Below are 17,190 nucleotides of genomic sequence, written 5' to 3'. Positions count from 1 at the left end.
ACACTTACACACTCATGCTAACACACTTATGCTAACACACACTTACACACACACACTCATGCTAACACACTTACACAAACACACACTTACACATACACACTCATGCTAACACACTTACACATACACACACTTACACATACACACTCGTGCTAATACACACTAATGTCAACACACTGTTAGATCAGCCACAATTTTACTGCAGGGTCACATTACATTGCGTTACGTTATCCCACCAAGGTCCTGCCTCCACGAGTGGGTCGGTCTTAGTGAGACGGGGCATTTTTAAAATTTTTGGAGCAGCCAGGGGACCACCTGCTGCTGCTTACAAAGGCTGCCAATCAGCTACTTAACAGGGCAGGCATAACGTAACGGGGAGGAATAATCCTGCCGATCCTGAGAACAGGAAGTTAAAAAGGCTGCTCCCTTTGTATAAAGGCTACTGCATAGGTTTATTTGGAGTACAGGACATATATAAATTGTGTAATCAAGAGAAATTGAATGTTCCAGCTCTTCTGTTTGGCAGGGTCGGCAGAGTCACTCTTTCAATCATATCCGCCGTGCTTCCAAAGCGCTGGAAAGTTTGAACAGATCAATGCGAACTCAATAAAGAGGTTTAAGATAGAATACAGCATTGAGTTGTACTATAGGAAGACAATTTATTTTTACTTTTCTTTTATTACCCAATATTACATGATATTACATCGTATCATTGCCTTCCCGGCGACTGCGTTAGAACATTGCACCAACTAGACTTTTATAGGAAGACATAATAAGAAAGCTGCTCCGAAATAAAAGTCCATCAGACAAAATCATCTAGTTTCGTATCAAAGCAGATATAACTCGCCTGCTATCATTATCGCAAAGCACCGACACATATTACGGCGCTGCTCAAACTCACTTTTTTCTTTTTAAGGGACAAAAAATCCTTAAAATATTTCTATTTTGTTCCATATATTCTCGTCCCCATTAAAGGCGATGCCCCCCCCCCCCTTCTTCTCCCTCCAAGCCGGACACATTGAGATCAAATAATCAGGAAAATCATGAATTCCTAGAACATTGTACAGCACTACGCCATATGATGGCGCTATAAAAATCGTTCAATCATTTCGGTATAGGAAGTTTGGCATTTTTTTTTTTGCTGTCGAAGATATGGAAATAACTAATATAACAAAAAATATAGAAAGTATAAAAATATAAGAGACGTCGACATTCTGCTGGATGAATGGGTGAAAATACCACAGAAACTCCCCAAAATCTTGCGGAAAGCCTTCCCGGAAGAGCAGAAGCCGCAATAGCAGCAAAGGGGGAACCAACTTCATAATAATGTCTGTGTATTTAGAATGTGATGTCATCAAAGTCCCTGTTGATGTAATGGTCAGGCGTCCCAATACTTTTGTCCATATAGTGTACCTACATACACTTGCTTAAGGACCACTGACGGGAACCGCCGCAACTATTTTTTTGGGTATAATAGTCTGTTTTTATTCCATTTCTGTTGTATCCATTTAAGGATGAGGTTACCCAGAAGGGGCGATAACGCCTTTACATAAATATATTATATTCATTACGTTAAGAATTCATCCTTTTTTTCTATAAAAAAAAAAAAAAAAGATTTTTTTTTTTTGTTTTTTTTTTTATTCCCAGAGAAAATAAATGAAATAAAATCTTAGACATGGGAACTCTTAAAATCCTGTGTTTTCCGAGAGGCGTTCTATCCTTCCTTACAAGACGCAGGAACATCTGCTTGGGCTGTCTGCGGAGATCTATATGTACGGGCATCGTTAGGAACGCGGCAGATGTTATTGCTTAATAGGGGAGAAAGGAGTGTAATCCAGGAGGATACTATAGGTGAAAACGAGATAATAAATATAACAAATAAAAAGAACCCGAAATACTTACACAACGTTACTTCCTGCCGAGAGAAGAACACAAATATTTCAGGATTCCGTCGAGAATTCAAGGCTGAGCCGACAAGCTTGGAGAATATTAACGACGCGAACCTTAATCAGTCGTGGGTCTCGTCTTAGATTCAGGAGCCGCATGTCTATCCCATGCGTGTTTAATACCCTCGCTGTATTACCCTGCTACCACCTCTGCTGGGAGGATGTTCCATTCTATCTGCTATAGTCTTTTATACGTTAAACCTTAGCAGATCCGTTGTTTTATCCTTTCTCCCGAACATTTAATCAAAGAAAAATCAACACGGAAACATTCAAGCTTGTTTTCAGCTTCTATGGCAACAACCTATCAGCGGCTCCTTTTGCATCATGTGGCAATAAAGTGTTCCCCGGGGTAAAAAAGAAATAAATATGAAAGAGTAAAAGCTTTAGCTGATTAAAGAATTTGGAAATGGCGTTTCTAATGTAACATTTCATTATAAATGTGTCAGATGCAGTAAAATTGGTGGTTTAAGATGAAGGGTGAGCGGAAAGCATGCCTCGCACCGGTCTGTAATGTTAAAATATAATAATGAGACCATTGTCGATGAACAAAAAGGGGCATAATTCCACCCCCCCCAACATTTCAGGTATCCAGGGGTATCTGGCGAGAGGTGGGGAGGAGCGGGGATGGGGCTACGTCCAAAAGAACCAAGAGTAACCAGGTGGCCAAGTGGGAGCTGCGATGGAGGCCTGTGCTGCCCGGGGTGGTCAGAGGAGCCCCCCAACTGGTCCTAAAGCAGGAGAGTGGGGCAGGCACCCGGGGCAGTGGGGCAGGTACCTGGGGCAGTGAGGCAGGTACCCGGGGCAGTGAGGCAGGTACCCGGGGCAGTGGGGCAGGTACCTGGGGCAGTAAGGCAGGTACCCGGGGCAGTGGGGCAGGTACCTGGGGCAGGTACCCGGGGCAGTGGGGCAGGTACCCGGGGCAGTGGGGCAGGTACCTGGGGCAGTAAGGCAGGTACCCGGGGCAGTGGGGCAGGTACCCGGGGCGGTGGGGCAGGTACCCGGGGCAGCCCGATAGTGCCAGAAATTCCAGACAATCTCTGCATGAGAAGTGGCGCATCTAATGTACAAATATTCATCAGGTTATTGCTCCGCACCCGACGTGGTGGTTGCGCATGCACAGCACATATATGTACAGAAGCTTATTATTTCATTAGCACAGATAAGTTACATTTACAGCCTCTCATGTACGTATGGAATCTACATTTTTAGTTTTTTTTTAGGGGGGGGTTATACTGAAATTACCTATTTTGGGCTTGATGCACAACCAACATCTACCGACATGCGCATGAAGCTGATCTGTCTTTAAATAAAATAATAATAAAAAAAAAAAGATTTAAAATGTTAACCGACAGAAATCTATCCTAAAGTCGGTGGTTTTTGCCAATTATAATTTAGGATAATAATTGGTTATTTAATTGAATTTAAGTATTTTTTCTGAATTTATTCCGAATCGCTTTCCTGCTTCACTTGCATTCCATGGAATAAAGTGCTTTTGTATTTAATCTGGATTTGGGGTGTCCTCGGTCCCCCCCGCCCCCCCCCAGACGGCTGCCGGTTTACTGATCCCCCTGAAACCTTCTTTTTGTGTTGCAGAATATGGAAAAGGTCTTCGTCCCCTCCGTCACGTTGATTGTCGGCTGTGGCGTCTCTTCGCTTACGCTCTTGCTTCTGATAATCATATATGTCTCGGTGTGGAGGTGAGTGAATCTCTCTCTATAACTCTTGAAAACGATCCAATTTCCCTTTTTGCCCTGGGGTATTACTGTTGTTAGAAAATCAATTTCCTTTAACCATCGGAGGGCCTCGTAAGTCTCCGGAGAGACGCGGTAGTCAGTATAGAGAAGTGTAAACTTTGGCAAGCAGGAGACGAGTTTGGCTGAGATGGAATGGAAGGAAGTTTTACTTCACCGAGAGGGTGGTAGATAAGTGGAGCAGCTTCCCAGCAGAGGTGGTAGAGGGTAATACAGTGATTCCCCTTTAATTCCAATAGTATAGAAGGTGCAATTTAGAAGGGGGATCGATTCCTATGATAAGCCTCTCACCCGGTCATACTGACCGTCCCATAACGCAACGGGACCGTTAATCCGTTCAGTGCTGGGGGGGGGGGACGGGGGGGTGAGCATCGCATCGGCCGCCAGTGGATTATTTTGCAACGTTTAATCTCCTTCCTTTTTCCAAGGTCTGGGAATATTTGCAGGACAGACCCCTTGAATATATCTGTATTGTCAGAAGCGCTGCGTAAATTGCTGGCGCTCTATAAATAAAAGATAATCTTTTAAATATTTATCATTTATAATAAGAAATCATTAAAAATTGAATTTTTTTTTATTTATTTTTTTTGGCCCCATTTTAAAACCACGTATTTTGTTTTTCTTTGCTATTTCGGTCAGCGTAATAATAATAATAATAATAATAATAATTGGCTCTGTCCATAATAAGCCCTAATTGGATTTTAGAACCCGAGGGTGTTTGCAGCCCTTTCTTCGTTTGTAGAGAAACGCCACAATGTTTGTACCTTCTAAACGAACCGTTAAATCGGTAGATCTTCTATGCAGCTGGCCTGATAAAGAAGTTAATATATTTGTCATGGTGGGAGATTTAACCCATATATCCCCCCCCCCCCCCAAAAAAAACAAAACAGCAGTTCCTTCGCTCCAATTTAACATCTGACCGGCGTTCAGGATCCGCTCTCTATGGAAAAAAGTTTTTCTAAGTACAAAATAAGCAACTGATCTGTGTCCCTCCTCCTTTCTCTTTTCTTACTTTCTTTCTTCATTTTCCCCTCTTTCTTTTTCTCTTCTTTCCTCTCTTTTTTTCTTTCTTTCTCTTTCGTTCGTTCTTCCTGAGGGTATTTCAGGGTTCTACAGCCCTAAAAGCCCTGAGAATGTGTATAAAAACAACAGAAAATGGCTAATGATAAGAACTAGATGGAGAGGACAGTAAATGAATTGTGAATGCTGGATAACCTCAGGAAGTAACCCCCTGATGGCGTCTCTCAGGGCAATATTCATACTCGGTTTATCGCTGTGTAACCATGGAGCGCTGTCAATAAGTACTCCGGTAAAAAAATTGCAGAAAATACACTCCATATGCACCATCCAGCCCAAAATACAGGGACTGCACTGAAATCACGTACATTGGAGCAAACAAAGGATCCAGTACTGCCTTAAGCCTTTGTTGCCTTTGTTTTATTGCACTACTTATAACATTCCTGGGGATCACAGCCAGAAAACGTCAAAAATAGATAGACAGATAGATAGATAGATAGATAGATAGATAGATAGATAGATAGATAGATAGAGAGATAGATAGGGGGATAGATAGGGGGATAGATAGGGGGATAGATAGGGGGATAGATAGAGAGATAGATAGGGGGATAGATAGGGGGATAGATAGGGGGATAGATAGAGAGATAGATAGGGGGATAGATATAGACAGACTACTAAAAAGTAAAATTTTGGACAAGTATTTCTGTCAGAGCCTTTATATATATATTTATTATTGTTAAAAAAATATATGAAGCATTGATTTAAATTAAAAGTCATCACCTCCTTCTTTATTTCAGGTATATTCGCTCTGAGCGCTCAGTCATTCTGATCAACTTCTGCCTGTCCATTATCTCCTCCAATGCCTTAATTCTTATCGGACAGACGCAGACCGCCAACAAGGTAGGGGGCTCGCTATCCGTTAAAAGCGGCTAGGAAGTATGCAGAACCTTTTCACACCTTAGTGGATCTTGCCCATATGCTAAAGCACTCTGTTTTCCCTGAGATAGAATATTTTAGACAGTATTACTTTCTGAGCTGCGGCCAAACCCGTCATTTACATTTTATTTATTCCAAGCAAGAGACCCCCTCCCCCCTCTTTTAGCCTCTAGACGGGGCATCTAGACGGTGATCAGAGCTTCTTAATGACGCCGTTTACTATGAATCGGCTTGATTATCCGCTATCTCTTTTTTTGTCAAAATCTGCATTTTCCACACAAAAAGTTGCAAAGTAAGATAAAATGCCATAAAAAAAACACAATTCTGAATGCCTGATTCTTGCTGTTTTACTGCTTTCTTAAAACAAAAATCTGTAAAATATATTCAAAATATACAACACATAGCAAAATATCGATGACTTATACGACGCGCGTTAACGAAGTAACGGGCTCTTATGCGGAGATATTTCCACCCTCGCCTCGTACACGGCAATCGTCATCTAAGATGCAGTGGCAGGGTCTTCCTCTCCGCTAGCTGAACTTTTAAGGGTTAATGGCCATTCAGAGGTGCAGACTTTTGAATCAGAGACGGTGACCAAGTTCCACCAAGATCCCAAGACATGGAAACTCTAGCTGGCCCAACTTGTTAGGTTCTTTGAGCAATGGCCGATAATCAGTTAGGTGAGCCGGGTCTTCAAAACTCACCTTAGTGAATAAAACCCTTGGCTGTTGATATCTCCAGGGAATACATATGAGCGAAAGATCTGCTAATGACTCCTTTCTCTTCTCCTCAGGTGGTGTGCACACTTGTGGCAGCTTTCCTCCATTTCTTCTTTCTGTCCTCGTTCTGCTGGGTGCTGACAGAGGCCTGGCAGTCCTATATGGCGGTGACGGGCCGTCTACGCAACCGGATCATCCGCAAGCGCTTCTTGTGCCTCGGTTGGGGTGAGGCTTGTCAGTCCGCCATGGGGCTTCACGCTCTTCCAAAGAGGAGATCTAGATATTCACTGTTTATGGGAGTCTTCCTAAGAGAACCCCCCAAGATCTTCAAAGACACAGCCAAGTGCTGTGGGGGGCCGTGTTAGCAGGGATCAATTGTTGATATTTGTCGTGTTCGCTAACTTTGGCAGGGAGCGCCTGGGTTCTCTTGGTCAACCACATATCCCGTATGGATCTGGCCAAGAGTCAAACCAAAGTAATCCGAGATGCGTAAATGAAATTTATGGCAAATATATCAAAATATATGACCCTAGGTCCCCAAAACTCATTATTTTACATCCAGAATCTCTGTTTCCAATCATTTTTATCATCCATCGAGTACCATCTGGTCTCTCTTGCGTTCACTGGAAGCCTGCGCCACGTATCCACTGCCCCTTCTGTAAAATGGCGATTTCCCACGTCACTCCTAATCATCTTTTTTTTGTCTTTTTATAAAAAATGCCTTCATTTAGAGCTTTAATGCTGGTATATAATTCACGATTCCCAGCACGTTTCTTCTCTATATGGAGGCCTTGAAGTCCCTGCGGTTATTTTAGCGCACCGTGATTTTTTTTGGTTTTTAGCCGTCCCGCAGACGTGGCGGCTTCCAGAACTCGGTACAATAATATTCTAAACGAGGCGTCACCAGTGATCTATAAAACGGAGTTAGCACCGTTCTCCGTCTGCCGCGTTTTATTGCGTACGAAGACTATATAATACCTATAAGAATACATAATTACCTCCCCAAACATCATGGCTTCCAGATAGGAAAGTTCCATCTACGAGGCGCCGGGCTCCCCTCGGATGTGTCGTTTTTGGGGATTTTTTCTCGTTATTTATGAGTTACGGGGGAAATAAGCCTGATTTCCGTGCTTCTTAATCGCTTTGGTTGATGGGAACTCAGATGCTTCTATGACCCTCGAGCGTTTCTTGAGAGGTTCCGCATGTAAACAATGAATAATTACAGGAAAACAATTGCAGTCAGAAACGCATATTGCGCTATTTAAGAGGAAATAATTGTTTTTTCATATTATTGAAGTTATTTTGTGTACCTTTATAATATGGAGACAGTCTAGTGTCCCGTACAGCCCAACGGGTTAAGAATGCATATTAAGCTTCTTTCCTCCATGGGAAATAAAATTAAGCACTTCGCCTTTAAGAGAAGCTGCAGCTCCAAAGCTGCAGAATAGCATCCTCGTCATCTGTGGTCCAGTCTTCATGACGCTTTTAGCTTGTTGAATCAGCCAACCAGCGGCAGGAAAGCACTGCCAATCAAATAAACGGGCGGGTTAAAGCTAGATGTAAGACAGTGGATGTTGGATATGGCAGCATAGAAAAGGTTTTATCTGCTAAACGGCTGTATGGGCAGATTATCTCGGCCAAAATTGTCCTTATCTGCCTACATCTGTGCTGGCAGAAGAAATGAAACCAGAATATACTTATTGGCTTTCAATGCCTGGGGATGATAGGGAGCGTCCCGCGAACCCAGCAGTCAACCTGACCAAATTTGGGCCGACGTTAAACAAACTTCCGAAATTAAGTACGTTTAGGAAAAACGATAATAAAGTTATGGCTCAACTGAATTTCCTGTCCTTCTTCAGGTCTCCCGGCTCTCGTGGTGGCGATATCCGTTGGATTCACCAAAGCAAAAGGTTACGGATCAAACAGCTAGTAAGTAACATTTCTATGTAATATGAACATTTGTGACATCGCTGCTTCCTGCACCGTGACATCACATTGTTACGGGACACGCAGTAGATTTACTGCGTAATAAGGAAGTAAAACGTTGACATCGTAAAGGCATGGCTCCCCCCCCCCCCCGTGTTTTTGCGACGTACGCCGAGGGCCGCGGGGCCGGAGCGCGTCATGTGATCGCTGCCTCTCCTCTCGGCCCCTTTATCCTCACGCCGTAATTTTCTGACCGCCTTCTTAGTTCGACCTCTGCTGCACAATCCGTTAGAAGCGGCGCTTTCTTCGCAGACGCGTTACCTTCCACCGAGAGAAGCCCTGCTCGTCCCACTGGCAATGAAGGAGTTAAAAAATACCAATGACTCGTTAAGGATATCTGTACGCAGAGCATGCCGTTTACTCGATTTTGCCCGCTTGCCCTTCCTCTGTGCTACGAATCTCTCCCAGGCTTTTCTGGGGGGGGGGAAAGTAGAGAAAACCTAAATCTGAAAAGCTGAATTTTTTAAATTGACCCCCCCCCCACACTGTATTTTCATTGCCCATCATAGTAACAAAACGCAAAGATTTGTGTGGCTTGATAGTAAACACCATTCAGTTTTACCCGGGTTTGCGTGATCACAAATACATTCTGCCAGGGTCAAAAAACTGTCCTTTTAATTTGAAAATAATTGTTCATTTTAGCTAAAAAAAAATAAAATGGTGGAAATTCCAATAATTGGTAGTCGGAGCGGGTGAAAGGGTCCTTGTCGGCTGCCGGCGTCACCGCGGGCGATCGCTTGGTTATGTATTCACGGAATGTCTGCGGACAACGGCATTTTCTCAAAGTCACCGCGCGCCTTTGAAAATGATTTGGACGCCATATTTAGTTTTGTGCGCCGCGCGGGGAACTCTGCCGCCCTGACATTGAGTAATAGCCTCTTTCATGCCAACGCGGTGCCACCGCGTCAAACCCTTCCATTCGCTGCGCTTACAAATTGCTAAGAACACCTTATTTAGGAGCGCAGAATAGGCGGCATTAATCTTAATACGGGAGCTCAAAAACAGCATGGGATCCCGAATGAATTTATGAGACAGCTTCAAGGTAGACGGCTAGTGCCGAGACACGAAGGCCAATCATCGTTTTGTTACCGCGCTCATTCCTCGGAAAATGACTTACAGTATGTTATATCAGCCCTGATTTTTGTACATTTTGTTTTCTTACTTTATGTACTTAAAAACTAGAGGATAATTGTGCATTGTTGACGATGTCGGGGTAGTATATCTATAACTGCTGGCTGTCTCATCCACTCCACATATTATACACGGCCGGTCAAAGGTTTGGGGCCAGTTATAAATTTCCATCTTTTTTGCCCATTAAAATAACATGAAATGGATCAGAAACCCAGGGCAGACGGGGTTAATGCTGTAAATGACTATTGTAGATGAAAATGGCTGATTTTTAATGGAATCTCTTCATAGGCGTAGAGAGTCGCTTTATCACTCCCATCACTCCTGTGTGCCAATGGCCCTTTATCACTCCCATCACTCCTGTGTGCCAATGGCCCTTTATCACTCCCATCACTCCTGTGTTCCAATTGCCCTTTATCACTCCCATCACTCCTGTGTCCCAATGGCCCTTTATCACTCCCATCACTCCTGTGTCCCAATGGCCCTTTATCACTCCCATCACTCCTGGGTTCCAATGGCCCTTTATCACTCCCATCACTCCTGTGTCCCAATGGCCCTTTATCACTCCCATCACTCCTGTGTTCCAATTGCCCTTTATCACTCCCATCACTCCTGTGTTCCAACAACCTTTTATCACTCCCATCACTCCTGTGTTCCAATGGCCCTTTATCACTCCCATCACTCCTGTGTCCCAATGGCCCTTTATCACTCCCATCACTCCTGTGTTCCAATTGCCCTTTATCACTCCCATCACTCCTGTGTTCCAACAACCTTTTATCACTCCCATCACTCCTGGGTTCCAATGGCACGGCAAGTTTAAGTTTAAAAGGTGCAATTGATGGGTAGAAAACCCTTTTGCGATTATGTTACAGTCAGAGATTTACTAGTTTTGCATACAAACAGCTCAGTGACCACAACCTTTTATCACTCCCATCACTCCTGGGTTCCAATGGCACGGCAAGTTTAAGTTTAAAAGGTGCAATTGATGGGTAGAAAACCCTTTTGCGATTATGTTACAGTCAGAGATTTACTAGTTTTGCATACAAACAGCTCAGTGACCCCAAACTTTTGAAGTGTACGTCTAGAATATGTTTTTTATGTCACCGGATCATAGAAACATAGAAAGTGACGGCAGATAAGAACCATTAGGCCCAATCATGCTGCCCGCTGCCTGCAAAAGCGGCACAGGTATGAAGGACAATGACTGAATATCAGAATCGGGACACTTGGGAGGTATGCCGGTTATCTGTACTCTGATCCTTTCGACCAAGGTCTGCTTTACTTTCCATCATTTTTTTCTACCTTAAATGTCCTGAATATGCCCTTTCTGCAATGTATTCTAACCAAATCCCCGTCCTCGACTGCAATTGGTGGAGCCGGTCACATGTCCAGCTGCACAGACATTGCAGGGGGGAAGCTTCTGTGCAGGGTGCTGCAGGGTCCAGATGGTTGCCAAAGCAACCAGCGGCACATAAAATGGACGGGGCTTACAGGATGATATAACGCCAGCAGGCGCATGCTTGTGTTCCGCACGGGCAGGATAATGAGATCATTCATATGGGTTGAAAGTACCTTCAGCTATAGCGCTACGGAGTATGATGGCGCTATAAAAACCAGATAATAATAATAATAATATTAAAGTGTTTAAACGAAACTTATTTGAGAATTTGCTGGCATCAGCGAATGCGTCTGGAATCTGGGGGATGGGTGCAGCTCCCAAGCAGTGGAATATACACTATTATTATTATTATTATTATTATCTTTTATTTATATAGCGCCAACAGTTTACGCAGCTTTTCTTACAATACATAAATTCAAGGGGTCTGACAAGACGAGAATTGACAGACTAAGACAAACCGATACATTAGGTGGAGAGACTCGGCTTGCAGGCTTACAATCTAGAGGATCTCCACTGTTTACGGCGTTAAGTTAGTTTGTAAACATTTCCTATGATTTTTTACTTTTTAGTTTGTCGATCAGTGTATTTGTTTTAGATATATTTGGTTTAAAAGTTTAAAATACTATTTTACATGGAAGTCGTGAGCAGTGGCAGCCTTTGACAGAACCAGCATTATCTGATGTATTTCCAGTCCTGAGGATAGTTAAGATGGCCGCTCCCATGGTATACATGTTTCTGATATATATCTACATATATTAACTGAATCCCTAAATTCCATGAAAAGTGAGAAAAATCTTGGTAAATAAATCATTTCCCGCAGTGATCTGTAAAACCGGGGGCTTCGGGGGAAGGGAAAGAGCCGCTGTGAGAAATGGCGCTAAAATGCACTAAGTGCTTTGGCAGGTTCAGATTGCCTTCAAGCCGTACAACCCGCCTTTCTGCCACGTCTTTCTTTTTTTGCCCTACGCTGTCACCGCAAGGTGTCTCGGCCCGGCCGCGCGGCCAGACATCTGTCACCGCGCCGCCGGCCTGCAGCAGGGACAATCGACCAGTGTCAGCTGTCTGCCGTCTCGTTGACATGCGCCGCTTGGCACAGTCCGAGATGCCCTTCATGCTGGCGCTTCTCGTGTAGTCATTCAATATGGCTTCACACGGGCAGCTGAACTACAACTATCATGATCCTCAGACAGCGTCCAGGACCGGCAGCTCTGCCAGGACTCTTTGCCCATCCCATGCGTGTTTAAATCCCCTTACTTTATATGTTGTGCCCTTTTTTTTCCCTGTTAGGAAAGTACGTGCGCGCTGAATGCTCTCTCTCGTGGCTAATAAACTGCATCGCCCTGTTATATAATACATGAATATAATATCAATGCGATCTATGAAGCTACATGTTTAGTCAAAAGCATTATTGCCCTGACCTTGCGCATGATCGGAGTGACATCATTGCTCATCTAATCGTTCTTTTTTCTCTTACAGTTGCTGGCTGTCTCTGGAAGGGGGTCTCCTGTATGCCTTTGTGGGGCCGGCCGCAGCTGTTGTTTTGGTATTTAGTTTGCTGTGTAGTTTAACCCCCCCCACCCATCCTGCTCTCTCTAATCTTAATCAGCCCCATTCCGTCCATCTAGTCGCCCCATTTCTCCTCAAACCTTAATCAGTCGTTGGTCTCGTCTTAGATTCAGGAGCCGTATGCCTATCCCATGTTTAAATCCCCTCACTGTATTACCCTCTACCTCCTCTGCTGGGAGGCTGTTCCACTTATCTACCTCCAAGTCCAATCAAGCCTCTAACCCTCTGGTTTTTTATTATGGCTTCTGGCTCCTCCTTTGAAATAACCTTCCCTCCCGTCCTGTAGAATCCCTTTCTCTTCTCTCCTCCATCCTGTATGTTTTAAAACTGAAATACTTTAAAATTGTCATTTAAATCTCTCTCTCGTTATGTGAAATTACTTGTGCAAAGCGAGGCGCTCATCGCTGGCGTCTGTATATTGAAAAAAACTAAATATTCTGCTAATAACGGCACAGATGTGAGATTAACAACATCTCAATTCTGTAGTTCTGAACCTAAAAACAGCTGGGATTATATTTTCTGCAAAACCTATAATTGTCATATTTTAAGAACAATAAGGAAAAATCTCCCATAATCTAAATTCATAAAATAGTGGGAAATTAGAGTATAATAATGATTTTCTTTTTTTTTTGAGGGGGGGGGACTTCCAAATACATATTTAAAAAATATTAAGAGACAAAATATAACTTTATTCTCTTTTTTATGTTAAGCTGCTGTTCCACTTAGAGCTGTAGCCAATCTGTCAGGTTATTCTTTCTTCTGATGTTTAGCAGAAGATTTAAAGTAGCCCTTTCAGTTTCTATGGCAACAACCTATCAGAGGCTGCTTTTTTGTCAAGTGACAATTAAATGCCCCCCCCCAATAAAATAACATTGGACTACATTTTACATGATTAAAGGGTTATTTCTGGGAAGGGTTTGGACATCCAACAATACTAGGAATGATGCTTTTAATCAATCTCCACCTTCCCAAAAGGGAGCAGCGACTGGTCGTGCCCGCTTCCACCCCACTTAAGACTGTCCGCCGCTAGCTCCGCCCTTATGTATGCCGATCCCCACCCATGCACAGCTAGCCCCGACCCCTTGTGAAACCACTCCCCCAGAAGAGGGAGAGCTCCAGGATGCCTACCCTGGGAAGTTCCCAGGTAGGTAGGTGAGTCCAGGGCAGTACTTACCAATGCAAGTTTTGCCACCAAATGCCACCTAACTCAGCTTTATAAAGGTGAAATAGCCCCATATTCCCAGAACAATTGCACCGATTAGAAAACAAAAACACAAAAGCTAGAGGAAATTTGAATAAATGTGTTTAATGAAGGTAAAACGGGTCATTTCTATTTTTTTTAAGAAACAGATTAGCTATTCCCTGGATTCTAAAGAATGGCTAATTTACGTTCTTCATATTCTTTGGAATTCCGATACTCGCCCCTTAGATTTGGGCCCCCAGCAATAACGATTGTGATAGAACACACGGTAATTAACATTTGACTTTGGATATTCCGGCATTGTGAATTTATCCAAAGTCTTCAAATTTAATCCCCGGAAAAAAAACTGCCATTCAAACAAAAGTTAAATAATGAAAATGACATTGCGGTTGAGGGTTCCTGTCGATAACAGGTGATTAGCGGCCCCTCCTCACCTAAAGAGACCAAGCTTTCTTCTCTTCAACTTGCAGCCTGAAAGATGAAATGCCAAAAAAAAAAAATGCCAAAAAAATAAAAATTATAGATATTAAAAATGTTTACCTAAAAATGCCCTAAAATTCAAGGGCAATTCGGGTTATGGAAAAATTTTAATTGCTTCAATACAAAAAATATATATGTTTTTTTTTTTTACATCGTGTTACATCAACTCCTAAAGCTCCCATAGACTCAAGTAGCAAATCATGCAACGCCAACAGAACCCTGGACATTTCCAAGGTGACACCAACCCAAGACGGGAAATATGGAGGCCTTCTCATTGGCTAATGAAATTATTATTATTAGTTACGCTCTTGGGTATTTTCGGTAACTAAGCTCTTGGTCAACATGTTTCAGAAAGAAATATTTCAGATTTTAGGACTCAGAATCACATTTTCCAAAATATCCCAACTTGTCTTCTCTCTGTTGCAACAGGTAAACATGGTGATTGGGATTCTGGTGTTCAATAGATTAGTATCTAAGGATGGAATAACAGATAAAAAGCTCAAGGAACGGGCTGGGTAAGTCCATTTACATCATGTTTTTTGAAGAAGAAAAAAAAAAAATTATTGCATAATCAGTAACCAGTTTGATACTTATATATTAATGACATTCCAACTGGAAACTCCCCAAAATAATAATAATAATAATAATATATTATGTGAAATATAATGAAACAATCCACGTAAAATTCATACTCATAATTAGTTCCCACCATAAACAATTCCAGGGCATATAACATGTGGATAAATTAAATATTTGGGTTTAACTACTAAAACTGTGGGTCAATAAATTACGTGGGGAAATTCTTCATTGTATCTTGTAGCACATTTTGGGAGAAGGTTGACTTCCTGTTGTAAAGACAAAAACAAAAAAAAAAAATATATATAAAAATAATAAAAAGACTACATTTTTGCTAAAATATATCTGGTTACTGATTATTTTTTTTGTTGTGATTAACATTCATTTATCTGTATCATTGTTTGAATTAATATGTAAATTTCTCAGCCATGTTGGAACATAGTTTGAAATATGCGTTATCATAGTTCATCGCATTCCATATTGGACAATGATCTTCATAGTGAAAGTGCTGACAGAAAAATAAATGTAGATACATTTTAAAAGGAAAAAAAAATATTTAGGCAAAAAAGATGAAATCCAGGTATGTGAATTACAAATTCCCCAAATCTGTAAAGCAAAATCAAAACACGTTGTTTGTCATGTAGACTTATTATGCTATCAAGGACAAAAAAATACGTATTTTTCCCAAAACAAATTTGAAACGAAAAAGCAAATTTATTTCCAATAAAAAAATTATTTCTATTGTTGTAGACGTTCATATTTCTTTTTTCCCATTCAAGACATAAAAGAAAACTTAACGTTCCTCCAAATATGTTTTTTCGTTTGTTCGGGGGAGGAATCCTATCAGAACGTAGTCGATATTTTAAGAAGAATTCACAGAAATATCGTTGAAGGACCGACAGTGATTTGTAATGCGGTCGGAATAAAATGCGACGGCGGAAATTATCAGAACGTCAGATTAAACCAAACAACGGTGGCAGTGGTTTCAAAGCTCTTGGGCAAAACAACGCAGATGGCGTCCAGCTGGTCGGTGGGGTGGGATTTGTAAGAGATTGATCGCCTTTGTCAGAAGAATATTACAGGGTGCGTCACTGTGAGTGTTTATTCAGCTATTAAAGGTTGAGATCTCATGACTGACTTGTTTACCCACAAAAACCACCACTTGGTCGGGATGAGCTAGTCATCGGGATCTTGACAGGCCCACTAATGTTCTTTGAGAGGTCGGACTCTTCTCCGGAACACTCGTGTCAGTTAACGACATCTATAAATATCAAAGAGACGTGTGGATGGAGTGAAACCTTGTATTTAAAAACAGCACCTTCTTCTTAAAAAGGTATCCGGTTGACGTCAGCCGTTGTTTTTTTTTCTGAAAGCTGAAACATATTATGACTTAGAAGCCGGAATCGATTTCATCAACACGTCAGCCATATGAATGCTGACGTTAATTTGAATGACGGAACTAAAAAAAAATAACAAAATTCCTAGAATCCTCTGAGATACACGGAACAGCGTCATTCGCCTTAACTCTGATAAACATGACTAATTGTCCCATCTTTATTGATGTTTCTAAGAAAAAACCTGGTCAGAGCTCTGTGTAATGCCCCGGTCAATGTACTTGCTATCTATTTATCTAAACCTCTCTTTATTGGGATAGCTATAGGAATAATGTTGCCAGGTGGCTGTGGCTGGTGATGAACACGCTCAAAAGGTCTTCGTTGTATACAGAGAGATTTTTAAAAGGGTTTGGGAGTCTCAGCCATCAGTCGATAAGGCTTCTAAAGGAGTTGTGAAGGATGGACTACTAGGCTTACTTGTGCTTCCATAAACAGGGCCCTCTGTGTGTGTGTTTCGACAACGACGGAAGTCTGCAATGACCATGACGTTTCTATAACCAATCAGGGAGACGAGCCCTATCTCCCCTCTCATTGGCTGTATTTGTCAGTACTGCAAATACCAATCAGAGAAGAGAAGCTCTTCTTTAGAATTGGTTATGTCGCAAACAATATACATCTTCATATTCTTTGGAATTCCGTAGATTTGGGCCCCCAGTAATAACTATTGTAATATAACACGTGGTAATGAATTTATGTCTTTGGATATTCCATTATTGTGAATTTATCCGGAGTCTTTAAGATTAATCCCAGTTTGCCAATGAAACAAACTGTCTGTTGACAAGAGATAATTAGAGTGCCCTCCTCGCCTCTTCTATTGTATCATTAATACATTTGAAGCCCATGTTCGTTGAGAATCCTTGTCCCTGTATGTGGTTGGTGGCTCTTAGACTTTACAGCCATAGATTTTGGGAAGATGTTGCCTATTTCCTAGCAGGCCGGCACATCCAAGTCACCATCAACAACAAGAATTTTTTGTCATTAGCTATTGGGGAGTGCTACATTCAATGGTTTCCCAATGCATTTCTATTAATTGGTGTTTGAATAACCTCCCCTTTTTCTGGCATCACGCTCTCCCTTTATCATCCAGGGTCTAT

At 42.0% G+C, this 17,190-nt stretch overlaps 1 protein-coding gene across 1 annotated transcript in view; it reads left to right on the top strand.

Moving 5' to 3' along the window:
- Positions 1 to 17,190, top strand: part of LOC149277906 (adhesion G protein-coupled receptor B1-like) — a 173,578-nt gene that overhangs the window by 134,583 nt on the left and 21,805 nt on the right. The window contains exons 21-26 of the mRNA XM_089502610.1: positions 3,537 to 3,640; positions 5,509 to 5,611; positions 6,441 to 6,591; positions 8,226 to 8,295; positions 12,356 to 12,422; positions 14,556 to 14,641. Of these exons, the coding sequence (XP_089358736.1) occupies positions 3,537 to 3,640; positions 5,509 to 5,611; positions 6,441 to 6,591; positions 8,226 to 8,295; positions 12,356 to 12,422; positions 14,556 to 14,641 (581 nt within the window). The remainder of the gene's footprint in view (positions 1 to 3,536; positions 3,641 to 5,508; positions 5,612 to 6,440; positions 6,592 to 8,225; positions 8,296 to 12,355; positions 12,423 to 14,555; positions 14,642 to 17,190) is intronic.

Source organism: Sceloporus occidentalis, unplaced genomic scaffold (genome assembly GCF_023333645.1).
Source record: "Sceloporus occidentalis isolate IW3139 unplaced genomic scaffold, rSceOcc1.0.p SCAF_206, whole genome shotgun sequence".
NCBI lineage: Eukaryota > Metazoa > Chordata > Lepidosauria > Squamata > Phrynosomatidae > Sceloporus > Sceloporus occidentalis.
Note: the sequence above shows the minus strand (reverse complement) of the source record. Positions and strands in the feature narration are given on the sequence as shown.